Source organism: Heteronotia binoei, chromosome 9, assembly GCF_032191835.1.
Source record: "Heteronotia binoei isolate CCM8104 ecotype False Entrance Well chromosome 9, APGP_CSIRO_Hbin_v1, whole genome shotgun sequence".
NCBI lineage: Eukaryota > Metazoa > Chordata > Lepidosauria > Squamata > Gekkonidae > Heteronotia > Heteronotia binoei.
Genome location: NC_083231.1, coordinates 63,584,376 through 63,612,256, shown reverse-complemented (window position 1 = coordinate 63,612,256; position 27,881 = coordinate 63,584,376). Strand labels below are relative to the sequence as shown.

Here is a 27,881-nt window from a genome sequence, read left to right as displayed (position 1 = left end):
ATGAAGTTATTTGCATATCTGGCCACACCTAGGACTTTGTAGCAGGAACTCCTTTGCATATTAGCCACACTCCATTGATGTAGTCAGTCCTCCTGGAGCTTACAATAGGCCCTGTATTAAGAGCCCTGTAAGCTCTTGGAGGATTGACTACATCAGGGGTGTGTGGGTTAATATGCAAATGAGTTCCTGCTACAAAAAACCCTGGCCACTTCCCCAGATGCCATATTTGTCTTACACCAGGAACTTATTTGCATGCCATATGAACTTATGAAGCTGCCTTATACTAAATCAGACCCTTGGTCCATCAAAGTCAGTATTGTCTTCTTGGACTGGCAGCAGCTCTCCAGGTTCTCAAGCTGAGGTTTTTCACACCTATTTGCCTGGACCCTTTTTTGGAGATGCCAGGGATTGAACCTGGGACCTTCCACTTCCCAAGCAGATGCTCTACCACTGAGCCACCGTCCCTCCCTAACATCCCTCCATGACACTAAGCCAGCCGGAACTGTGTTCCTGTGCATTTCCACTATGAATAAATGATAAAATCTGAATTTTTATAAAAGAAACTTATATTCTTTATATGAAGTCATTTTATTTTGATGTTTTGGTTTCAGCTATTTTAATTCTATCACCCCCTTTCAAGGTACTTTTAGCCTTTAAAAATCTGCAACAGGACATCCTATTATTTAAACAAATTATTTAAATAAATCATATAGATGCATTATTATATGTTACATTATTCTACCACTGGTCTGCCCTTGCTCCTGGTATTTTTTTTAAAAAAAATCAAAATTTGAGTAATCCTTTAAAAGCCCAGATTCAATGACCTGAATGCACTGGAGTTGCTCCTGTGCTCCTCTCCCTGTATCTGGAGTCTCCAGTCCATGTCCCCATAAAGTGAACCATGATCATAGTAAGGACAAGAAAAGTTACTTTAATATTTACATTCATATAGGTCATATTTGTAAATATTAATATATTCTATATTGCATTCTTTAAGGGCACTGGCAGAATGCACAGACAAAAACCAAAACTGGGAGTCATGACCTCCTGGGCAAAATGTGAGGTTAGAGACAGATTCCCTATAAAGGATTTTCTTCCACTGTGGTTTCCAAGCAGTAATACTTTTTAAAAGAATCCACACAATGTTGAGTTTTAATTGTGCTCTAATAATATTTTTCCATCTTCAGAACACTTTTTCCTACATCTGCTTTGGTCCAATCTTTTGAGGAAGAATGCAGACCAAGCATGTTGACATATCATCTGAGCAAGTCCAATTTTCTTGCTTTGAAAATGTCCACCCATATTTTTGCTATTTTCTTGTCATTGGCCCTTTGCAGCTGCCATTTCCCCCACCACATTACCAGAGTACTTTCAAGGCCCCCCCCCCAGAAAATGGCAACAGTTATAGTGTTACACAGGCCCATATGCAGGAAGGCAGAGGGGTGCACTGCTACAGCAATTAGTGATTTAAAAGAATGCACTGTGGCGACATAGCAGGGAACAATGCAGCTCTCTGAACAGAGTACACAGAAAACTCATATGTAATTTCTCCATTGCCAATATGCATACTTTCGCATTTGTTATGCGGTGCCAATGAATGGGAAATGGAGAATCCTCACCATGTGGAAGTAGCCATAGTTAGAGAGACTGGTGCGTGATATTCCTTAACAAAATGTAAGCAATGTGCCTTCTTTGTATAGAACTGTCTCTTACTACTGCAGCTATACTTACCAATAAATCCAAGCTGAGAAAATTCAAGGATCATCCAATCATTTGATGACTGTTGTTCGGCAAAATCCTTTATTATCCGTATATAATCAGGCTTAGCTATAATATCATCTTCTAGCTGAAAAAAAGATTAGTCTTTTCAATAGCAGCCATGCCATATAATACACTTTTCAGACACTGAAGACAATACAGTGTCTTCCAGTGGAAAAGGAATAGAGAGAAGATAAATGATAAGGCATTTTGTAGGAGGCACTTCTGCCTTTCATGGACAGAGAACTGGAACACCCATCACATGAGATGACAGGCAAATGAACAGTGCATTAACAGGCTGACAGAAGGGAATGAAAAACAAAGTTAACTAAGCATGGACAATAATTCCAGAAGAGTAGCCATGTTGTGCTGTTACACCAAGAATAAACAGGAGTCTTGTGGTACCTTAAAGACTAAAGGAAGAAGATTACATTTGTTTTTAAGATGCCACAGGACTCCTGTTTAGGCATGGATAGCATTACACAGGGTAAAATGACAAGCTACATTTCATGCTATGGAAGGAAAGAATTGCCAGAAGGACATGCTGATTCCCAAAGCTTTTTTTGAGCAGGAAATGCACAGGAACACAGTTTTGGTGGGCTTGGTGCCAGGGGTGTGTGGTCTAATATGCAAATGTTCCTGCTGGACTTTTTGTCGTGGGTGTGGCCTGATATGCAAATGAGTTCCTGCTGATTCCTGTGGATCCATTCTGCTAACAGCTGCACTCAGCTGCAATGTGAGAAGCCTTCCTTAGTCACAAGAGGCATCAGTGGAAGGCTCCTTATGCCAGAGAAAAGTGTCTCAGGTCCACAGGATCTGACCTCTCATTAAAAGCAAAGATGATTTAAATGTTAGCATTTTTCCTCATTAAAGTAGGAGACACATCAAATTGGTTTGTTGCATAGTTTGCTCATTGAAACTACTTTTATTTGCTTTAGCTACTTGATCTGCCTAACATCTCTTGAATGACTGTGAAACAAGTAGAATGTTCCTCAATTGCTATTACTACCATGTTTTTAAAAACAAAATGCAAGGTAATTGCAAGAAATTGGAATGCCATCTTGTGAGATGGTGTGAGCTCCAAGCTAGTTACTGAAGTGAAACAGTACTCCCAATAAATGCACCCGACTTTTTGGCATGAGTTCTGAATCAAGATGCTAAAAGCTGCTGCCGTTTTTTAATGTTTTCATTTCAGCTCCCTTGAGTGTTGATAAAAAGCACTTTCTAACAACTACTGAAACAGAGCTTCTCAAAGATGCTTTCAGCTGTGGAAATGCATAATTATCTCAGGATGAAGGAAGCTTAAATGGACAAAGAGAATAATTACCATTCACCCCAGGTGAAGAGGGATTTGACTGCCTGCTCTTATGGCTCCCATACAGCCCCATTATCTGGTCCCTGGCATGACGAAAAATCTCTCAAGGGGTTCCCCTGGACTGCGGAAAATATGAATGACTACACTGAAAATATTGACACAATTTGCTCTAAATCTCAATCTTTTATTGATTAACAAAAACACAATTCCATTAAAGGGGGAGGGGGAGAGAGAGACATAGTTGTCCATAGGAAAAATGAAGCTGCAGATAATAGGGTTGATTTCTTTAAATTGCTTTGGAAAGTTCACTTTGTTTCACTTCCTCTGATACGCATGTGAACAGGGTTTCTCATACCCCCCCATACCTAAGGAATGCATAGCATGTGAATTTAATTTCTTCATCTATCCAAAGAAAAACAGTGAACAAAAGGTATGCAAATAACTTCTCATCTAGGCCGTCTTTCCATTTCCCAGTCTAATCCGAACCAAAATTAGTGTAAAACACTTTTGCAAGTGGCACTTTAGCTTATGATTTATTCAGGGATAAAATTGAATTACACATTTTCCCACAACTCCATAATGGGCTGGCTATGGCAATATTACACATTTCAATATATCCCTGCCCATTTTTCATAACCATATTTATTTCATATCACTGTATATTTTAGTCTTTATGAATCTTCCTTATTTTTTCATGGCCAGTTGCTAGCATTGTGATGTTTCCCTTGTGTACTGCTTTTCTTAGGGCCTATTTTCAGGAGTCAATCTGCACATGGCCACTAGTCTTCAGTCAGTCAGATGTATCACTGCATGCATGGAAGGTTGGTGGTGTGATCGGATTTTGCATAACCTTCATAGCTTACTGCTTTTTGGACTTATGTGAAACCTGGTGGCAAGTGATGTTGGGATTTGGAATTTACAGTAAAGTCATTTTTCACGCTTTAATAATTCATTATAGGCCACTTTTTGACCTTCTGGGGGGGAAAAAGCAATTAATGTTCTAGTCCTAATGGTCAATTCTTACATGACCTGAGTAGTGTGGTTACTTCTTCCCCTGATTACATCCTATGCTGTTTCGGTAATGTTTGAAACACAGAAACCATGTAGGAGGGAATATGATATGATTGTTCCCCACCATAGTTCTGCCCTTAGTAGCCACGTTAGTGACATGGGAAGTAATCACATAATTTGTACCACACATGGTTTCAGGTTTCAAATGTTACCAGCATGGAATGGCACCATACAGAAGTGGTGGCAATCATACTATTCAGGCAAAGTAAGATCTAAGAAAGAACTGGTTAAGCACCGGAACACACACAGTTACCCCCTTCTGAGTGCACTGACTTAGGATATAAAGTCTCATTAGGATGGCACTGATATTTAAGTAAACATGATTAGGATGGGGCTGTTTCTAACTAAGTCAGTTAGATGTTTCTTCATTAGCATCCTGTCTCAATATTCCAGTATAATCAGGGATACTTACTTAATATCACATAGTAAGTTTAGGATTGTGGTTTGAGATGTGCAATCCCTTGTTGATCAGTCATGTAAATGATAAAATAAAACTGCTGTTACAAATTTAGTAATTTTATCAGCAAGACCAGCATGTGGGACAAAAAGACAATCAGGCTGCTAGGACATTGCAGAAGGGTTTGAGAAGGCTGGAGAGAAGCATATTAGAAGCCTTTATTATATGGAACATTGTTTCTGAAAAGTATGAGTTTTCAATTAATACTTTTTAAATTGTTCTTCACATGGACACCATGCACTTGGGGAGGGACTGTGACAGAGTGAAAGAGGTTTTGCTTTGCAACCAGGAGTTCCTGGGTTCAATCCATGGAATCTCCAGTTAAAAGAACCCAGCAATAGGTGACCTTTGCTTGAGATCATGGAGAGCCGCTGCCAATTTGAGTTGACTATGCTGATCACGATGAACCAATGGTGTGATTCAGAGTAAGGCAGCTTTGTGTGATAACTGTGCACATCTCAAATACTACCCTGATTGAGGCTTAAAATTCACAGAAACACAGCAAGTACCCTCCAAAAAAGAGTAATTAGTAGTCGATATTTATTCCAGAAGTTTCTTTTAAAAAATACAGTTTAATCAATGTAGCTGTGTGCAAGGAGCAGCTGAACATACCTGTAAATAAAATGTTCCCTTTGGTTGGGCATACAGCATTAAGAAGCTATAATCCAAATTCTGTTTTGTTCTCCACCTAAATAGAAGCGATAAGTTCTGATGTTAAAAAAGAGCTTATTTTTATACTTTCTGTTCTTTCTTTCTTGACAAACTTTTATCTGGACTCATTTCAATCATGTTTCTGGCTGGAGTTCAGAATGAGATTGCCTTGCATGATTTGGTAGATGGATAATCTACATGATGGGAATGGGACCCAATGACTTTCCTGGCCTTCAAGCAGTGTTCGATGCCATCAACCACACTGTTGTCTAGACAGACTGTATGAATTGGGAGTAGGAGGCACATTGATCCACTTCTATCTTGGGGAAAGGGTTTAGAAGATAATATTGAGAAACGACTGTTCCTCCTCATGGGAATTACCCTGTGGGGTTCTGCAAGAATTTATTTTCTTCCATTTTTAAAAATTTCTGTATGAAATTGCTTGAAAAGATTTTCAGGGGTTGTTGCAATCTGCAAATGACACCCAGCTCTTTTTGTCCTTTCCATCTGTGGTGTAGTGGTGTCATCCTGGAACAGCTGCTGGAATGATCCAGTAATGGGCTGGATGAACATAAATGAACTGAATCTCAATCCAGACAAGATGAATAAATTTAGGATGGGTCACCAATTGGACAGGTGGATATGTCTGTTAATTGCTGGGTTGCTCCTAGATCTGTGCTTCTTCCTGGATGATAATGTACTTGGCTGTGACCAAGTGTGCCTTTCACCAGCTTTGGCTAGTATGTAAGCTGATTATCTTATTGAAAAATAAAGATCTAGCTACCCAAGCCACCTTCAGGGGGATTGGGAGCTGAAAAGATGCCCTCTGCTGCTCCCTCTCTCCCTCTTCTCACACTTCACCCAGACATAGACAAGTGGGTGGCTGAGGCTGCTGCTTTATTGCCTCACAGCCAATGACTAGGGACAGCTACTAGGAGCTGCAGCATCTCTCTCTCTCTCTCTCTCCTTCACCCTCCTGTTGCTTGCTGCTCCTGCCACAGTTAGCCCTTGCCCAGCTGCCTGAAAGGGGAGGGTGAGGGAGCAACCAGGAGGGAGCCCAGCACAGCTCCACACCAAAGCTAGTGCTGGTCCAGAACACTAGTGGGGCCTCTTTGGCAAGATCAGTTGACCTTCTTGGGAGGACAAGGCATTCTACCAGGGGAAACAATGGAAGAAGCTTCAGCAGGCCAGATGGAATTTGTGCTTTTTCTTTCTTCCTTACTGTGGGGAAACAGGAGTGCAGCATAACACAGTATTGTAAACAGTGCAGGTCTTAGGGGGCCCATTTCTGCTACTGACATTTAATTTTATTAGCTCCCATTTTGAATGCTTTGGTAGTCTCTCAGCTTGACTACTACAGTACTGTATGTAGCACTGCCATTGAAGAATGTGGTGGCATGTCTTCTGAATGTGTCTGAAGAGATCCCCAATTACCAGTTTTTAGCTAAAATCCTGGTACTAGTTTCAACTTTTATGGCTTGAGTCTGAGATGTCTGAATGTACTCCTTCCTACGTACCCCCTCAGTTATTGAAACTGGGAAATAAAGACTCTGACTACTTTCATTACTGTCAAAAAAGAAACACATTATGACAAAACTAGGGCTCCTTGGGAAGGGGCCCCATGGTTTCATTGTTCCTTCTGAGTCAGAAATCTGCTGAACTTCTGTGACTGTCAGAAAGGTTATAATAAGGACCTTTTATAAATAGGTGTTTTGGTTCTAGCCTGTGCAGATTTTAGCTTGCATTTGCAGTTTGGTTTCTTTTTAAAAAGTAAGATATATATTTTAAAATAAATAAATCAACCTCATTTTTAAAAAAATGTTCAGTGAAGTTTTGCTACTTTTCATACCTTACTCTGTCCTTTGAGTCTCCAAATGTTTCCTTCAGGTTGGAGAACTGGGGATAATAGGAAGCAGGAGGAGAAATAACCTCCAGGGCTCCAGAAAGAACTTCATTTGGGAAGCTAAAGAAAGAAAAACAAAATATAGTATGCTCTACAAGCAGACATAAAGATACACATATTACTTATAGGGTAGACTTGCTGCCATCTGTGCCTGCCTGGCTCCCTCAGGGAGGATGGTAGCTCACATTTTTCTTCTGTCCCTTCCCTGCTGTTTTCACACATGCATCCTTCCTGCAATTGCTGCAGGTGGCAAACTCGGGGTGGGGAGGAGTCCCACCAACCAGGATTGCAGCAGCATCTTCCAGCCTCCCCACACCAACTGCCTGCTATGTCAGCACTGTTCCCAGTGTGCCAAGGGCAGTGGTGATGGCAGGCAGAGAGGACTAACAGAGAGGCAGGCCCTTCCCAAGCAAACATCGCCAGCATTCAATACCTCTTTCCCATGGCTACTGCTGCCTTTTCCTCCCAGCTCCCCCACTCCTTCCAGTGCATCTGTTAGGCAACTCTCAACATGAGGGCTGAAATCTTGTGGCCAAACATCATGAGATCTCATTTTTGTTTAATCTTTTAAAGACTGAACATTCTCTCAACTTTCAGAAAGATTTTCAGATTTTTACTACAAACCTGGGGACTATTCCAGCTCTGTAGAAAGATATCTTTTCCCTGTACATGATCTAGGATCCACAGCTGAGGCCATGTTCAGGATTAAATATAATGTGAATGCAATGAAGATATTAACTGTGGTACTAATATCTCTAGATATCATTTTATTCTACATCTTACACTGAATTTAAGTTTTCCTTAAAACATGATGGCTCCATTACTATGACCAAGCTGCAAGAAAGAATACAATGTTTCATTTGTAAAATCTGTTTGAAAAGCTTCCAGGCTTGCCTACCTATTTTACTGCACAAGCAGCCACTTCATCTCCCCCTCCTCCATAAAATATACATTTGGGGGGGGGGGGGGACAGTTTAAAAGGAACTAAAAACTGTAGTGTAATCTAGACCTTAATTGTATTTCATAACAAGGGCCTCAGAAAAGCCACAGTCACATTTGAATTCAGCCTTTCAAAGAACAATTATTCTATACTGATAGGCATCACAAATAAATGGGTTGCTTTATTACATTAAAGTGGAAAGTTATAAAAAAAAAAATCCACAGTCCCTACAAAAAAAGCAGAACTGCTCCAAGTAACCAAACAAAGGGTTTTAGAAATGCCTAGATATCAGCAGAGATTGTTCCTTGCTTCATAGCATTAAGGTCACTAAATCCAGTCTTCTGTGTACACAGGGGGTGCTTTGGCCTGCACTATTAAATTCTTTGGGAAGTAGTTTCAAATTCGAGCTCTTTAAGAGATACTTTAAGATAAGAAATATAAGCTAGACCCACTAATGTACAACTAAAAGAAGTAGCTAAACTTGGTAAAACTAATGTTTGCCCTCTCTCCTTGAGCGTTATGCATGACCACATTGGCATTAGTTACTTTATTTATAAGCCCCCTTTAATTTATTATGCATTACACTGTAGTGGCTTGAATCCCAAGCAATAGGAATAACAGCACTAGAAGCAAGTCACTTTCCCACCTCCTCCCTCTCACTTCAACCTTATGCTCACCAACTTTTAAACTTGTCTCTGTAGCTGTCCCTTTAATTGCTGCAAGGCAAACTGATATAATCAGGTAATACTGTTTAGTCCGTACCATGAAAAGCAGTAACTGCACATTTCTGTATATGAGACTTCTATTGAAGGAACGGGAGATTTTTTTCATGGCCAATTGCCAGCTTTGCTTTCTGTGTTTCTGAACCTGTGTTCCTATAGTTCATTGGACCCCAGGAACAGTGTGGGGCAAAGTGGGAGTCTGCAGCAGGAAGGGGGATGGGAATTAGCAAAAATCCCCCCACTTACACTGATGGAAAGGCCATTCCATCACAGGAGCTCCTGCTCAATAGATAGAATCTTAGGATCCAAGTCAGAAACTCTGTACTATTGATCAGAAAACATTTATTTGTCAGGTATTTTTAAGAACATGTTAACTTGATTTATGTTAAGCTACCATAGACTGTGACACTATGGAAGGCTTAGGCTTACCTGCTTCTAATGTTTTCTGCAATGCTGTTAACATATTCTGTATCCACCTTTAAAAAGTTAAAGAAAACATCAATATTTCTGTTATTTTCTGAATCTGGAAGTTCTACTATGTGACCATTTGGGAAATCTGAATGTTCATTCATTTTCTTTATTAAAAAATAATGTAGCAAAATTGTGTTTATTATGTGGATGAACTGAGCATTCCAGAGCTGCTTCACTACAGGTTTTATTATACAGGCATATTGACCTATGTACATTTGTCTGTGTTAAAGTACTCTCAAAAAAGTGTTATACCGTCTACATAAGTGCAATGAACTATGTCCCCTTGATTTGTTTCTCATCATTGAAAGGTTATCTGAAGTCATCATAAAAAGTCACACACTTTCTCTAACTTGCTGGTGAGAAAATTCCCACAAGTAATGTTTCCTTGCCTCAGGATAGTCATTATAGAAAGTTTCCTAGTGTTCCAAACTAGTGGATAAGAAATTAAAATAAAGACTTAGGGCATATTCACATGGCATGCCAAGTGTGTGCATATGTTCAATGACATTGCATTTCACCACAAACTTAAAATGTTACTGAGATCACACTGTGTAGACACTCAAAAGTATATATAGAGAGGGTAGTGGGATTGTGTCTGTTGCCATACGTCATCTGCACATTCAGCCAAACATTTGAAGAGATCTTCTGTATGATCAAGAACTTGTGGGGGAGGGGGTTTGGAGAATACCACACCCCACCTTGCAGGGATGAGTCTATGCTTGTACGTCCATAGGTCAGAAATCTGGCAAATCATACTGATGTCATGAGTGAGGTCAGAGGGTGCAATCCTGCTTTCTTTTTTGTACAATCATTCCATGCATGTATATTGTGTTTGTGAAAATCTGCACAACACTGTATCAGGTGTATTTATGCAGTACCTAGCACATATTCCATAGTTAAAATGGCACACCAGGGGTGATGTAATATTGAAATTTCCAGGATGAGAAAGGCTGAAATCAGGCTTGGTGTATTAGACTTTTAGGGTGATCCACAATAACTCGTGCTGCATAGTTTATACAGTTTGGGAATTTATAGGTTGGGGAATTCCTGAAGATTTTGTAGAGTGAAGCGTCCAGAGGGTGGTGTTTGGAGAAGAGTGTGTGCTCAGCTGGCTATAATACCAGAGATCCACCCACCATAGTGGATCAGCTGTAATTTCAGGAGATCTCCAGGTCCCACCTAGAAGCTGGCAACCCCATCAGCAAAAATTGCACTACCACTGATGGAAAAAATGTTTGCAACAGAAATTTTACAGTTATGCAGTGGAAGAATACTTCTTTAGCTCATGGAAATATCAGCACAATTTTCTATGACCACAGCTGCTGTTTATGTTGACCCACCTAAAACAGAGCATCAAATGTCTGAAACTATTCTCACAGGCTTTGCAACCTATTTTTGTGGTGGGACTGGGACCCACAGGTTGGGAAATAGTGCCTCTCCTCTGACCTCTCCCATCCTGAGAAGGGCTGGGGATGCTGCTAGTCTTATCTGTGGGATTGCCTGCAATCATATCCCAGTGGCAGAGCCTCACCTCCTCTCTGGGCTGCATGGTGGGTGTGACCACCCCACTGAGTCTACATCACCTTGCGTTGTGGTCCAGCTGACATTTGCTTGGCTGCTCTTTGGCAGAACTTGCTAGAGGTTTGTCATAGCTGCTCCAACCTGTGGCAGGACCTGCACCACCTGCCCAGGAGTTTCCATAGGTCCAGGTAAGTTCTGGGGTGGGGTCCAAGAGTATTCCTGGAAACTCCACTGTCACCCACTAGTCATTACGCTGTATCCCAATGAGTGCATCCACTCCTGTGGGTGCCCAAAATTCCATAAATCCCTGTTTCTGGGCATGGGGGAATAGAATTTTAGGAAGAATAGAATTTTAGGAAGCTTTTAGGCTTCCAGAAGAACAGAAAGGTGGGGAAAGTACCACTTTGTAAGACGAAGAACTTTCACTAGCGGAAATGCTGAGCCAAGTAATGACATTGTACTGGCAGAACTGATTTGCATACTATGCCACACCCCGTGACACCAAGCCAGCTGGAACTGCATTCCTATGCATTCCTGCTCAAAAAAAGCCCTGGAGAGATGACAAGTGAAAGACAGTGATAAAAGGAAGTGTGATAATGGAAGACACCAGGGCTTCTTCACATTGCGTGCCAGTCCTGAAAATATCTTGCTGAGGCTTGGTGCAGAGTCAGAATATTATATGATGGTACGGGAAGGTATATGTGGGGAAGAAAAAGTCGTAGGCATCCTGGACTTGTCAATAGCTCAAAAGGAAGTGTTTTTACTTTTTGTGGTCTTTGTTGTTGCCTTCACTGGAGGTAGAAATCACCTTCTGAGCTAGCATACAATTCCAACTTACCTCTGCTCCTCATCCACCACATCTCTAACCCTTTTATTAATGGTGTCTGGTTGTTGTAATGGTTCTGCTGGAATTACATATAATCAGTGCAATGGTAACATTATCACTATACCAGTATAATTTGCTACACTAGCCTAATGTATTCTGCTGCTGCAGTAGAGTTTTGTGGCAATCCTGTCCTCCCACAGCGGGTACTCAAGGATAAGATTACACTATTATACATCTTTTTAAATCAAGCAAGAGGCTTCCCATTTCATCAGGTTTCATCATACCCTTGCAAACATTGTGGGGGTTTCCCCACTTCTGTTTTATTGCAGAAAACTAGTTGCTGAAACCCAAAAGTCATTCAGATACTTTTTCTGAAGAAATACTTTTTTATGCTCAGTAGTAATATCTGAAAGGATTATGTGAGCTTACATTGTATCATCATCTACAGGAGGAGAAGAAATTAAGCACTTCTTAGACCCAGAAACAAACTTTGTGGCTATCATATGACTGACCCATCATATTTGTTTCCTGCCTTTAATTAAAGAGACTAGAGGTGTTAGCCAAAGTTCACTTTTCATGAGAACAAGGTGGGATTTACTTGCGCTGATACAAAAACAGTTAAATAAAAGAGCTCTGGTAGCCAGTAAACAGCAGAGATTGCTATTATGTATAAGCAACATTCCAACATTTTCTTTCTGTTAACTATAATTTCATGCTGTCTTACCTCTGCAACAAAGATAACTATCACACAATCATTCTTCTGTTTTGCTGACATCTCATAGAAAAGGGAATTCAGTGTGCTCATCAAATAGGTTTGTTTTTCTCTTCGCACAGTGGGAACACCCATTACCAGGGACACTACAAAGAGAGGAATTACAGCCATTTGGTCAGAGAAAGTGGCACTGGTTCAAAATACAACTGCTTTTATTGATCGTAATGATTCAGCAATGGAGAAGATACCACAACATAATATTCTTAACATGACACTACAAATGATGGACCTAATCACAGAAATCAATAAATTAGTTTAATTATTCTGTAGGAGGGGAAACTTTATTACATGTTGGTCATGATGCAGTAGAGGGGTGTCAGACATACCACCTGCAAGCTGAGACTGGCCCCTGCAGAACTTCCATGTGGCCCACAAGCAACTGGCTTCCTCCTACTTCTGGCATCCTTCATTGCAGCTCACCCAGCTCTCTCCAGCCTCCTGCTTCCAGGGGAGAGAAAGAAAGCCAAGTTTTCCCTGGATTGGCTGAGGGCTCCTCTCCCTCCTTGTCCTTTGGGGACGAAGAGAGAGGAAAGGAGAGAGAGAGAGAGAGCTGTACAACCTTTATGACCAACAATGTTTTATTCCAGGTATAAGCCTTCGTGTGCAAGCATGCTTCTTCAGGCAGAGGGAGTAACAGGGAGAGTGAAAGAGAGAGAGAGTGAGGAGAGTCCCATGGCACTTGGAGAGATCCCCCTTTCCAGTTCTAACAGATGTGGGGGGGGGAGCGGGGAGATTGTGAGCCGCTCTGAGACTCTTCGGAGTGGAGGGCGGGATATAAATCCAAATCCAATATCTTCTAACAGCGCAGCTTGCCATCTTCATTAGTGGAAGGGAGCAAGAGTCCAGTATGGTATATTTACTGTATACATGTTTGTATTTAATGGAACAGTCTGCTCCTTCTCTGGTATCTGTGTTATTTGGTCGGGTCCTATTGGGTGGAGCTCTTGTTTCAGTTTCCAGTTCTGTATGTTTTGCTAACAATGTTAGTTGCTGGAGTTGCTTCCTTGCAAATAAATGGCTGATGTTTCAAGACTGCTTTTCTCTGCCGAATAGACCTGAGAATGGGTGCCTGAGTGAGTACTCTATCCTGGGAACCCACTGCTGAAGGGGAACATTACATTGAGTAGCACCTTAACAACTAACAAAATTTGTGGCAGGGCATGAGCTTTCACGAGTCATTGCTCACTTCTTCAGAATATGAGTCCGTCTGTCTTTAATATATTGGAGAGTGAAGTGTTTTCTTCAGACAACAAATGACAATAGCAGCTCACTCCTTCAGATACCACTAGAGTGTGAGTCTGTCTGTATATCCTGGAGAGTGAAGTGTTTTTAGACATCAAAAGACAATAGCAGGCATTGGTACTGAGCTCTGTCCCACATAACAAATCAGTCTGACATCTCTGAATCATTCATGCTTTATATCAGTGTTTCTTTACCTGTGGGTCCTGACAAGTAATGAAGTCTGTGAAAGTAAGTCCCAGGCTTTTACAGTTTTCTTGATTTGTACATGTTGTTGGTTTAAAAAAAATTTTTTTACATTGGTCACTTGGACTTGTGGGTCACTACCATACCAAAAAGGTAAGGAATAACTGCTTTATACCAAGTCCTTGGCAATCCCTAGCTTACTAGACTGAGCCAATAGTTTTTCAGTCAGGATCAGTGTTCCCTCTAAATGAGTTGGAATGATCTAGCTCACAGATTTTTAGCCTCCAGCTCACACATTTTTGTCTTAGCTCAGGAAGGATGGCCCCAGAACACAATAATTGATGCAGTAGCTCACAACTTTTAATGCCAGTAGCTCACAACTTTAATGTTAGTAGCTCACAAAGTAGAATTTTTGCTCACAAGACTCTGTAGCTTAGAGGGAATATTGGTCAGGATACTTCCTTATTTTGGATATAGTTTATAGTCCCCAGCCCCCCACTGTTTATTTAATCAGATTTTCATATCTAGATCTCTTTTAATTAGACATTATGGGCAAATTAACCCCCTAAATAGGAAAGACAGCAGCAATAACCCACACATTTTTATCAGTATGATAGATCAAGACAGGTAGCTGTGTCTGTAGCAGTAGAAAAGAGCAAGAATCCAAGTAGCACTTTAAAGGCTTAAAAAATGTGGCAGGGTATTTCTTTTGTGAGTCAGTGACTCACAAAAATTCATACCCTGCCACAAATTCTTTAAGATGTTACTAGAGTATTTTTATCAGTGAAACAGAAGGATTTAGGCAGAATTTTACAATAGCTTTGTGCTGAGCTGCCAAACTAGTCATACACAATCATCCTTTTCATTCTAGGGCCACATTTAACCTCAACTTGCTATAGGGACCCTACTTTTCATTTTTAAAAAGTCTAATTTCCATTTGTCTATTTTCTCCTTTCCTTCTCCTTTCTTATTATATTTTTACATATTTTATGTCTTCCTGGTTAAAAAGACAAAATGGTGTTTGTGCCTCTGTTGTGGCCCACCTCAGTTTGTCCTGTGGGGTCCTGACTCACCACAGTAATGCTACAGCAGAGAACTAGGGCGTATAGTAAAGAGAACTTAAGTTGGGTAGCTATGTTGGTCTGAAGCAACCAAACAACGTTTGAGCCCAGTGGCACCTTTAAGACGAACAAAGTTTTATTCTGGGTAAAAGCTTTCATGTACATCCACACTTCTTCAAATACTTGAAGAAATGTGCATGCACACAAATGCTTATACCCAGAATTAAACTTTGTTGTAAAGGTGCTACTGAAATCGTGTCCTAGTAAAGAGAGCATTGGAGTCCAAATCCTATTCCTGGCTCAGCCATAAAGTTTGCTGGATGACCTTTGTTCCGGTCTCATCTTTACCTTGGGGTTGGTGTGAAAATAAAACACAGTAGTAGTGCACCAAAGGAGTGTGTTTGAAGGTGTGTAACTTTAAAATATTATTTTTTGTATAGTTTTGTTTTACTTCAAGATTTGTATAAGCACAATTCTACAAGTCTCTTGTTACAGCTGTTCATTAGGGGTATTGCACCATTGCGTTGCAAGGTTCCCCTGGCCACCAGTGGGAGAAAGAGAAGTACGGTTGTCACCTCCAGGTTGGGAAACTCCTAGAGATTTGGGAGTGCAGCCTGGGAGGCCAGGAACTCCAGTGGAATTACAATGCCACACAGTCTACCACCTTCCAAAGCATACATTTTCTGCAAGGGAACTGATCTCTGTAATCTGGAGATGAGCTGTAATTTCAGGTGATTTCCAGGCCCCAACTGAAGGCTGGCATCCCTATTGCACAACTCCCTCTAAATTGCTCATGTACGCAGCTTTGGGCCCACTGGTCCAAAAGGGCATAATTCTAGTAAAATGATAAATATTATTTCCTCCAAATACTAATGAACATGCAACAAGAGAGTCAGCTTGGTGTAGTGGTTAAGTGTGCAGACTCTTATCTGGGAGAACTGGGTTTGATTCCCCACTCCTCCACTTGCACCTGCTAGCATGGCCTTGGGTCAGCCATAGCTATCGCAGGAATTGTCCTTGAAATGGCAGCTGCTGTGAGAGCCCTTTCAGCCCCACCCACCTCACAAGGTGTCTGTTGTGGGGGAGGAAGATAAAGGAGATTGTGAGCCGCTCTGAGACTCTGAGATTTGGAGTGGAGGGCGGGATATAAATCCAATATCATCATCTTCTTCTACAACAGAGGGAGGCTACTGAAGAATATCAAGCTACACATAAGGCACAGAACTTTTGTCTTAAGTTTTATGCACAAATTGTTTTTTAAAGAAAAAAAACATACACAATATTCATAACATTATATCTGGCCTGTCTTTGTAATTAAGATTTTCAAGCAACAATCAAATGTTAGTAATTACTGTCAAATTTTGAAATCAAAACCATTATTTAAGCTGGTCTGTCCTGAGATCCCTCCTTAAGCATGTGAGAGTGCTCACTCATTCTTGATCTGCCCACAAGGAAAGATTTCCCCATTGGCATCACCGGCAAGACAGCTCCATATGTGAATCTTGGGGTTACCAGTCACATGCGTGGACCCCCTGGGAGACTTTGGGGAGTGCTGCATAGGGGGGAGGGTATGTCATTGTTGACATATCAATTTCATTTTCAGCTAAAACCCATAAGTGATGGCATCAATGCTTTAGAAATACTAGGACATCAGTGTCACCACTTCTGAGTTGTGGCCATTATCTGACGTATCAATGATATCTTCCCCCATTCCCCACCACCACTCATTTGAGCCATTTAAAAAGCCCAGAAGTGGTGACAGGAGATTCTCTGTCATAACAGGTAGGCTGGCAACACTAGCATATCTCCACTGTGTAAGCAGTGATTCTGTAACATGATCCCAGAATTTTGTGTGAGCTGATGCAGTGGACTAAAACAAGTTCCTGCCATCCAAAGAATTGTTTTTGCAGGCCTCGTATGAGCACAGATTTTTTGTGCTGGCAGAGCTCTTCACACATATCAATGGAATAAGTGCAGGTATGAACAATCTCTACTGAAACTAATGTCTCTAACAAAGTTAAAAGTGTTTTAGAAAGAGGAACTTTATGCATTAGAGTCCCTATGCCAGCAACAGATTGCTAGACCAGGCAGGACACATTTGTATATTTAAATTTTTAAAATACCAAACATTAATTTTTATTCTCACCTCCTGTTCTTCCTTGTCCAATTACAACATTTGGGTAAATGCCATCTTCATGCTCTTGGAGATGAGGTAGATAGTACTGAATATTTGTAAGATGTACTGGGAGTCTGTTGGTGACACTCAACATTTTCCACTTTGCTGAGCCTTGGAAAAAAGGAAAGAAAAGAGACTGACTCTTCAACATCTAACCAGTTATAACTGACACTGTCTTTAATGACAGCATTATATACCTACTGTAAAAGCATAACACAATGGTTGTTAATGCTGTGCTAGCAAATCAATGGGTTCAACTGCATGCTTACAAGTACTTGTTTGATGTACTTATCACACTATAAGATTGCCCTTTCCTTAGTGAAAAGTTATTCTGTGTACTTCAGTCTGATCCATAAGTCAATATCAAGACCAGGAGTATAGAATGGGGTTTTCCACTTTTTTCCTGGTAGCGCTTGGTTTACTTCTGGAGAACAACGTTAAATGTAAGAGTCAGTTTTTTCTTTTATATACATGAATAGCATTGTGAAAGTGTTTTATTTTCTAGATCATTAACATTTCAAGTGCCAGTGGAAAGGGTGAAGAGTCTATGAGTTATTGTGGATCCCTCACCTTCTACGGAGGCCCAGGTTACCTCGGTTGTGAGATCAGCTTTTATCATCTTTGGCTGGTCAAGCAACTGGCTCCCTAGTCACTCCCCAGGACCTTGCTACAGTGATCCATGCAATGCTCACTTCTAGACCTGTTTATTGTAACTCGCTCTTTGCAGGGCTGCCCTTGACCCAAAAACTGCAACTGGTGCAGAATATGGCAGCACGTGTGCTGATGGCGATGCCTGTGCGAGCTCACATTCAGCCAGTGCTCCACCAGCTGCATCAGCTGTCTGTAGAGTATTGGATCAGGGTCAAGATTTTAGTGTTAACTTTAAAAGCCCTGTGCAGCCAGGGACCTACATATCTCTGGGACTGTCTCTTCCCATATGTGCCATGCAGAACTTTGCAGTCAAGCAACCAAAACTTTCCCTGGCCCAAAGGACGTCTGACTGGCCTCAACTAGGGCCAGGGCTTTTCGGCCCTGTCCCCAGTCCTGGTGAAAAAGCTCCCATCTGAGATCAGGGCCCTTTAGGATTTACTGCAACACCACAGAGTCTGTAAAATGGAGCTGTTCTACTGGGCTTTCAGTTGAAGCAATGGATATCCAAATCTCCATCTTTTGGCCTCCCCTGCTGTCAGCTCAGCCTAGTGAGCTAAAAATACCATGACACCACTCAGAAGGCTTCTATTTGTGTGTGTGTGTTTTAGGGGCAACTTCTATTCTGATTTAAATATGATATTGAAATTTTAATTGCCTGCATTTTAAATCCTATAAGCCATCCTGAGCCTGCTTTGTGGGAAGGGCAGGATATAAATCAAAAATAAATAAATAAGTTATTTCTGTTGGGGAAATGAGGGGTACAGGTGGAAAGCTGCCGGCTCTGAGACTCTGTTTAGGAAACATTCTGTTAGCAGGACAGGTAATGTTTAAATGGAGTACCAGAACCTAGCTTCCTGTACTCTCTTAGTCATCTTAACTCTTCCTGAGTTTCCTTGACTCTCTTGACTGTGAAAGATAGAAAGATTTAAGAAAGAAAGGGCTGGGCACTGTTGTATAAATCAGAAATGTATGTAGGGTTGCCAGGTCTGTGTTGGAAAATACCTGGAAACTTTGGGGGTGGATCCTGGAAAGGGGGGGTTGGAAAGGAGAAAGGCCTCAGCGTGGTACAATGTCATAGAGTCCACCCTTCAAAGCAGCCATTTTCTCTAGGGGAACTGATCTCTGCCAGCTGGAAATCAGTTGTAAAAGCCAAAGATCTCCAGGCCCAACCTGGAGGCTAGCAACTCTAAATGTATGTCAGATGCTCATCATGGAGTTGATTGGCAGTTACATTAGTTGCTATGGATGGGAAAGGGTATTTAATGTTTGAGTTTATTGCTGTTTCTGGTTGTTCTGAGCCAACCAGCCTTGTTATGGGTCTTGAGTCTGTGCCACCAAGGATTTCTTTATAAAATTACTGTGCATAATGTTTAAATATTGAATTTTGAATTAATATTATATGCTGTATACCAGATTTGTATATGCTTTACAGAATTTACATTTGGAATTGAAGTTAAAGAAATGAGGGTTTTTTTAAAACAACTGTCTCTCTTTCTTGATGCAATTGGGAAACAAGTTTCTCTCCCTCCCCAAATGAACACAATGGAGATGAGAATGCATGAAAAGTTTCCTGCACCCCTAATTTCCCCAATACATTAACATTTCAAGTTATTTCACAATCATTTTTTTCCCTTCAGCATTGCAAAACATGGCTTATTTTCAAGGTATTTCACACAATAACCCACAGCCTGGAGGTAAATTGGGGTGAGAACAAAGCTTTCCACACTCACACAATGCTTTGGTTCTTAAAATCATACTGATTTCCCACTAGCCTTATGCCGCTCTCACACTCCTCTTCTCTGTGGGGCTTCCGTCGTATTTCACACTATCTGCCCTGGGGCTGCAACTAGCTTCGCCTTTTTTGCATGTCAAACAGAAACTGGTTTTTAGAGGATCTTGTTTGCTGCGCAAAAGAGGCGGAGCAAGTTGCAGCTTTGGGGCAGCCTGTGCGAAATCTGACGGGAAGCCTTGCTGAGAAGAGGAGAGTGAGAGCAAGGTAAGGCTAGTGGGAAATCAGTCTAGGACTTTGTTCCTATTATTCAACATGATTTATGCTGTTCTGTATTTAAATACATGGAAGCCCCACAGTTACATCTAGTTTGGGCCTCAGTAGTAACACATGCAAGGGTGAATCCAGTAGTTGCCCCCCAAGTTGGAATAAAGAGTCAGACACAAAGAAGTTGGATAAAACTAAGGGCCACTTTATTTAATTTAGATAATATTGGCAAAGGCTAACCAAAACTGTGGCCTGGTCAGGGCCAGGGGTCTCAACAGACACCTCCCCTGCCATTCAGTGGGTGAGCAACCCAGCCCCTGGCCGGAGCTGTACACCGCAGCTCCAACCAGGCCAGCTTAGCAAGCCGACAAAGCCCAGGAGGTCCATCCACCAGACGTCCACCTCAATGGAAGGAACCTTCCGGGTAAGCCCCAAAGGATGGTCTGCATTCTCCCATCCCGGGTCGTCCAACTCAAAGGCTGATCCTGCCAGACCCCTAACCCCTAATCCACAAGAGGGAATTGCTTTCTGGTCCTCCCCTAGCCGCATAAGATCATCAACCACAAAAAACCTGCCAGAACTAAAGTGACCAGCCTATTTAACAGCACCCTCCCTGTAGCCAATTCCACAATCCACTGACATGCTATGCAGGGTAGGCGGAAAAAACACTCCAACATTCATGCCAATAAGCTGGGGATCAAAAAATTCCTACCCGGCCCCTCAGACCATGAGGCGACCAGCAAATGCCTATATAACAATCAGGGCAGGAGGGAGGGCCAGTCGCCAGACAGAAACTGGCAAGAGCAGGGAAGGGGCTGCTGCTAAAACAGCAAGCTCCATCCCTCCCATAATCACAGGTTCAAACAGGTCTGCTTGTCTTCCTACCTTCCTCACAGGGAGGCAAATGAGTCCCTCTGGCATCACAGCCAAGGCTGCTGGCCAATTGGGTCAAAATAATCTGAATTGCCTGGCTGCCTGCTTCCCATATCAAATTGGGAATATCCAATGCACATGGAGAAAGAAAATAAGATAATCTGATCTGGCAGGCTGAAGTCTGGGTGGCCAAACTGAGGGTTAGGAGCCACATGTAGCTCACACACATTGTGTGCCTCTGATATTCCTTTGATATTCCTTTGATATTCATGTCTTGCATCTCTCAGATCTCTAACTCTTATGTTAAGCAAGTTTGGCTACCCCTGTCTTATACTTTGCTTCTTGCAGGTCTGAAATTACAGCAATCATACATAAAACTGTTGATATCCCTGTTGTATTTTGGTTGACAGAAAAACAAATATCAACATTTAAAACAGCGTATATCATATACTGGGTTCAGAGGGAGTGTGCTTTATAGTGCCATTGTATTATTGGAAACAAACCCCATTGAATAGATGTGAGAAAGAAGGACTTCACTGTTAATTGTTTTCACTGATTTTATATATTTACTTACTATCCACATTATTACAACATCAAAGGCAAGTCAGCTAAGGCTTGGATATATTAGTGTCTTGGATATATCTTAAGTAGGAAAGTGTTCTAAGAAGAATGTGACATTATATTTTTATACATCTATGACTACCTGGTTTTACTTTTAAACTTAGTTTTAAAAGCTGTGTGTTGTTTTGATAGTCAAAATCATATATAGGCAGGGCTTTTTGGATAGAAAAAGCCCAGCATGAACTTATTTGCATATTAGGCCACACCCCCTGACACCAAGCCAGCCGGAACTGCATTCCTGCTCAAAAAAAAAAAAAAGCCCTGTATATAGGAAGGATTCTCCTACTCAGGCTTAGCTTTGAAAATCTAATATTGTAACATAAAGAGCTCTGTCTACAGATACTTGGAAGCAAAATGATGCTGTTCATAGTTTGCATTGCAGGTGTTTAAGTAGATGGAAAGATGCACTTGCATCTGGATTAAAGGGCAGAAGTTAGGAATTACAGACAGAAGAGAAGAGAATATTATACCGTGGCAATTTTTCTAAGGAAAAGAGAAGTACCATATACATGGTTAATGCCAGAAGGTTTGCTTTTCACATTCAAAGGCAAAAGACACAGGATTAATTCAATCTTCAAGGGGGAAAATGTTTTGGAGAAATTTGGGAAGAAAGAAGAGAGGGGAAAAAAGGAAGATGGGGAAGAAGAAAGCTCAGAGGAAGAAGATCCAAGTGATGCAAAGAAATACCTAACATGGCTACAGTCTAAAAAAGATAGTGATAAGAAAGGTTCATAATGACATCAATGGTCTCTACTAATGTGAATGGACTTAACTCTCCTGTAAAGAGGAGGAAGACTTTTAAATATTTAGCAAAATTGGAAGCTGATATAATTTGTCTGCAACAAACTAACATATTGGCAAAGGATCAATATCTGTTGAAAAACAAAAAGCTTGGCTATTTATTTGTGGCAACGGATTTGAACAAAAAGAAGAGGGGTGTGGCAACCTTTGTAAAAGATAAATTCAACCCACAACTCTTCTTTGCTTCAGAAGATGGAAGAATCCTATTGGTGGAAATTACTATGGAAGGTAAACAAATTTTGTTAGCACATATCTATGCCCCAAATGATAATCAAGAATTTTTTTTAATAAATCTCAAGTAAACGAATTTAGACTACTCAGAATATTGTTTACTTGGAGATTTTAACGCAGTCTTTGATAGAAAACTGGACAGGAAGATACATAGACAAACCAAATCTAAAGGATTATAGTTGCCAAGAAGATTTTTTAAATTAGCTGAAGAAATGGAACCAGTAGTTGCATGGAGGAAAAGGTACCCAAAATCAAAAAATTATTCATCCAGTCGTCATTCATGGTCAAGAATTGATATGTGTTGGCTGACTACCAGTCTGATGAAGGAATTAGCAGAGGCTGAGATTCATTCTAGAGTGATATCTGACTATAGCCTAGTAACTATAAAATTTAAAGGAATACAAAGAAGAAGAAACTGGAGATTAAACACTCAAATCCTAAAAGATAAAAATTTTCTCCAAGAAACAAAAGAAGAAATGGAATCCTTTTTTAAACAAAATATAACACAGGAAATGAAGATGCAGGTGGTATGGGACACAGCTAAAGCATATTTTAGGGGGTTGGCAATTAGATTCAACGCCAAGAAGAAGAAGGAAAGATCTGAGAATTGCCAAAGGTTAATGACACAAGCAGAAAAAGCAGATAAGAATTTAAAATTACAACCAACAAAACAAGAGTTTCAAGATAAAATAAAAAAGATACATCAGCTCAACTTATTACTTGTGGAAGAAGTAGAGAAAAAAATTGAAATTTGCAAAAAAAAAATATTTTGAACACACCAATAAATCTGGGAGATGGCTGGCGTATAGACTGAGAAAAGAAAATGCCAAAAGAGTAATAACAGCATTGAGAGATGAAAGTAATAAAGAGAAATTTTAAAGACAGGAGATACTTCAGATTGTGGAACAATTTTATAAAAAGCTATATAAACAGGTCTCTCTCTTTAAAAAAAAAACAATTTATTGTAATATATTGTAATAACATATCTTCATATTTGTCATTAAATGCTGGTATACATATATAACATTTTCTCCACCCCACCCCCTTTTGTGACCCCCAGCAATGCATGCCCCTTTATCAAACGTCCCCATATTATTATTTAATCTAGTCTGTTATAAGGTAATAAACTTTGTCTATTAGAAAATCTTTCTCCGAAAAACCCAAAAGTTATAATCCATCTTCATGGTATTTCTTCTTAGTCATTGAGAAAAAGAAAAAAGGTTATAATCCAATAATGTCTTTTAAACTGTAATCCATACATTTTTTCTTTAAAGATTAACCATTGTCAAAGATCACTAAATGTCCTTTAACATTCCATTGTTTTTCAATGTATTTTTGAAACTTTCCCCAGTCGTTTTTAAATTTCTCTAAATCTTGTTCTTTTACGATTCTCGGAAATTTGTCCATTTCGCTCCAATGCATAACTTTCAGAGTCCATTCCCATACTTCTGGTATTTTGACTTGTTTCCACATTTGTGCATATAATGTTCATGCAGCTGAAAGCATGTACCAAATTATTGTTCTATCTTGCTTTTGAAATTTTTCCATTTGTAGTCCCAGCAGGAAAATATCTGGTGCTTTCTTAACATTATATCCCAAAACTTTTGAGATCTCCTGCTGAATCATTTGCCAGAATTGCTTCACCTTTTCACAAGTCCACCACATATGGTAAAAAGATCCTTCATGGCATTTACATTTCCAGCATCTATCTGACAACTGATTGTTCATTTTTGCCAGTTTCTTAGATGTCATGTACCATCTGTATAGAATTTTGAAGCAATTATCTTTAATGTTATAACATAAATTTTCATAGAGTTCTTCCATAGGTATTCCCACGACTCCATCTGTATTTCCTTATTTATATTTATCGCCCATATTATCATTTGTGATTTAACTACTTCATCTTCCGTAGACCATTTCAATAATAGTTTATATGTCCTTGAAATCAGCTTTTCACTTTATCCAAATAGCATTCTCTCCAGTTCTTTTTGTTCTTGTCTTATTCCAAAGTTCTTAATATCCTGTTCAAGCAAGCTCTTTATTTGTTGCAGTTGAAACCAGTTATATTTATATTATATTTCTTCAGCTATTTTTAATTCTACCTTTTTTCCTTGGATCTTTAAAAGTTGTTTATATGTTAGCCACTTTTCTTCTTTAATATCTGAATACAATTTTATTACTTCTGTTGGTACGATCCCAAGCGGTTTCCTATCGTCACCATATAGTTTATATTTTGACCAGGTAGTTAACAGATTGTTTCTGATGGTGAGAAGAAACCATCCATCTTATTTTTCCCATAGTACATATAAGCATGCCATCCAAAGACATTTCCATGTCCTTCTAATGTCAACAACTTTCAATTTATAATGTCATCCATTCCTTAATCCACATCAGGCAAACTGCATCATGATACAGCTTTAAATTAGGCAGTTGGAATCCACCTCTTTCTTTTGCATCAATCAGATTTTCATTTTAATTCTTGTTTTTTTCCCAGCCCATACAAATTCTGAAAGTTTCCTTTGCCATCTATCAAATTGTTTATTGTCTTTCACTATTGGGATTGTTTGAAACAGGAACATAATTCTCGGTAAAACATTCATCTTAATTGCAGAGATTCTAGCCAGCATAGACAGGTTCAATTTGTTCCATTTAATCATATCTCCATCGATCTTGCGCCAAAGTTTTTAATAATTGTTTTTATACAAATCAATATTTTTCATTGTTATTTCCACACCTAAATATTTTACTTTTGAGGTAATTTCACACTCTGTTAATCGCTGTAGTTCTTCCTGTTTGCTCTTTATCATATTTTTACACAAATTTTTTGATTTTTCTTTATTTATATAAAAATTTGCCAATTCTCCATATTCTTGTATCTTACGAAGCAGCAATGGTGTTACGTGAGTGGGATTTTCATTTATAAACATCACATCATCTGCAAATGCTCTGTATTTGTAAGAAAAACCTTTCATTTTAAACCCCTCTATCTCTTTATCATCTTGGATTTGAATTAACAAAACCTCTAAAGTCATTATAAATATCAGTGGAGATAGAGGGCAACCTTGTCTTGTTCCTTTATTTATTGTCATTTTTTCTGTTGACCGCATTAATGCAGAGCCTTGCTGATTATTCAGAATATATCGCCTTTACCATTCTAATGAAATTTTCTCCCAATCTCAGTTTCTCCATCACTGCAAACATAAAGTCCCAATGCACATTATCAAATGCTTTCTCTGCGTCTGCAAAAAATAATGCTACTTCTTTTTCAGGGTGTTTCTCATAATATTCAATAATATCTATAACTGTCCTTATGTTGTCTCTGATTTGTCTCTTGGGAAGAAATCCTGCTTGTTCTTCTTTAATAGAACTGTTCAAATGCTGTTTAAGGCATTCTGCTAAGATCCTTGCGTATATTTTATAGTCATTGTTTAGTAATGAAATTGGTCTATAATTTTTCACATTTGTGGTGTCTCTGTCCTCTTTCAGTATCAAAGAAATTACTGCTTCTTTCCATGTACTAGGAACTTTCCTATCTAATCTTATAGTGTTCATCAATGTCTGAAGTTTTGGCAATAATGTCTCAGTGAGAACTTTATAAAATTTTGCCGTGAAGCCATCTGGACCAGGTGCTTTTTCTAATTTCATTAAGTTGATCGCCTCTTCTATTTCTCTTCTCTCAATTGGTTTATTCAACAAATTCTCCATGTTTTTTGTTAATGAGTTGACTTTAATATTCTGTAGATACTCATCAATTCTTTTTCTATCAACATTTTGGCTTTTAAACAGTTTGGCATAATATTTGTAAAATTCCCTTTTAATGCCTTCATGGTGAACAGTGTCTTTTTTTCCAGATACAATTTTGTTAATTACTTTATTCTCCCTTCTTCTTTTCATTTGCCATGCAAGATATTTTCCGGGTTTATTCGCACCTTCAAAAGATTTCTGCTGTAGTCTTTTTAAATTCCATTCCAATTCTTTATTCAGCAAATGGCTCAGTTGGCTTTGCAGTATTGTAATTTCTCTTATAATCTTCTTTTTTCCAGGTCGTTTTTTAAGCTCTTTCAATTTTTTGCCAATTTCTTTCTGAATGTCCATCATTTGTTTATTTTTTGCTCTTTTATCCTTGTTGTTCAATGTAATCAAAATGCCCCTCATTACTGCTTTATATGCATCCCACACAATTTGAAACTTGGTATCTTCTTTTTCATTTATTTGGAAGAAGCATTTAGTTTCCTTTTCCAGAGAAACCACTATTTCCTATTTCTGTAGCAAATCCTCATTTATCTGCCATCTTAGAGTCTTTTTCCCTGATTTTGCAGACCACAATATTGGATTATGGTCTGCTCTTATTTTAGGAAGTATCTCTATTTTGTTTGTTAAAAGTCCAAGATCTTTTGTGGCCCAAATCATGTCAATTCTCGAAAAAGAGTTGTGCCTTGCCGAGAAGTAAGTATAATCACGTTCTTTGGGGTTTAATTCCCTCCATAGATCTTCTAAACTCTCTTGTTTTACCAGTTCAAAGAATGATTTCGGTAGTTTCCCTTCGTTATTTTTTTTCCCAGTTCTGTCCAGAGTATTTTTCACTGTTCCATTAAAGTCTCCCATTATCATAATTTGATCGTGCACAACTTGGTCCAATTGTTGCATTATATCTTTAAAAAAAAGAGTCTTTTGCTCCATTTGGAGCATATACTCCCAGCAACAAAGTTCTTTTATAATTCAGTGCCACTTCTACCACAATATATCTGCCATCATCATCTTTAAATATTAATTTCGGGTCAAGTTCTTGTTTGATATAAAATACCACACCTCTTTTTTTTCTCCTTACCCAGTGAAAAAAATTCCACACCAAGTTGTTTATTCCATAAAAATTTGTAATCCGTTTGTTTGATGTAAACAAATTATGTTACATTTTTGTTTTCCAATCCAGTGAAAAGTTGTCCTTTTTTGTGGTGAGTTAAGTCCATTTATATTCCAAGATATTAATTTGTAATCCATAATGGTTTTTATTCTTGAACTGGTCCCCAAAATCTTTATGCTCACTCAAAAAGTTTGTCATTTGTTGAATGGTTGTGATGGTAAATCTCCGTCCTTTGAATTCAAAACTCAAACCCTCTGGAAGTTTCCATCTGTATCTTATTTCTTTTTCTCTCAGCTTTTCTGTCAGCTTTTTGTAGCGTCTCCTGTCACTGATGACTTTCCTTGGCAGTTCTTTCATGATTCTTACTTTGCTGCCATCCACCTCCAGTGGGCTCTTAAATTGTTTACTAATAATTCTTCCCACCATGTCTCTTGTCACAAATCTTACCACCACATCTCTTGGTAGGTTTTTTTTTTTTGCATATTCCAAATTTGCTATGTAAATATAATCATAGTAATGATCAGTTTCTTCTGGGTCCTCTCCTAAAAATCTAGCAATAATTTTAATTATATATGTCCTTAGATCAGTAATGGTAGACTCAGGCACATCTCTTAGCCATAGTTGGTTCTCCATAAATTTACAGTCAGCTAGTGATGTTTTCTCCTGCAATTTTTGCATAGTGGAATCTGCATGCTCTATTCTCATATCTAGGTCTTTCACCTTTTCTTCTACTTTTTGCAAAGCTGCTTGTGAATCTTTTCTAAGATCTTCAATATCT

The 27,881-nt window shown here is 39.4% G+C and overlaps 1 protein-coding gene across 2 annotated transcripts in view; it reads right to left on the bottom strand.

The window, feature by feature from the left end:
• MGAT4D (MGAT4 family member D) overlaps positions 1 to 27,881 on the bottom strand; it is an 87,402-nt gene that overhangs the window by 17,684 nt on the left and 41,837 nt on the right. For both annotated transcript variants that reach the window (XM_060246722.1, XM_060246724.1), the window contains exons 3-8: positions 17,040 to 17,180; positions 12,360 to 12,493; positions 9,247 to 9,293; positions 7,102 to 7,215; positions 5,214 to 5,289; positions 1,732 to 1,846 (exon numbers count right to left, since the gene is read on the bottom strand). In XM_060246722.1, coding sequence (XP_060102705.1) covers positions 1,732 to 1,846; positions 5,214 to 5,289; positions 7,102 to 7,215; positions 9,247 to 9,293; positions 12,360 to 12,493; positions 17,040 to 17,180 — 627 coding nt within the window. The remainder of the gene's footprint in view (positions 1 to 1,731; positions 1,847 to 5,213; positions 5,290 to 7,101; positions 7,216 to 9,246; positions 9,294 to 12,359; positions 12,494 to 17,039; positions 17,181 to 27,881) is intronic.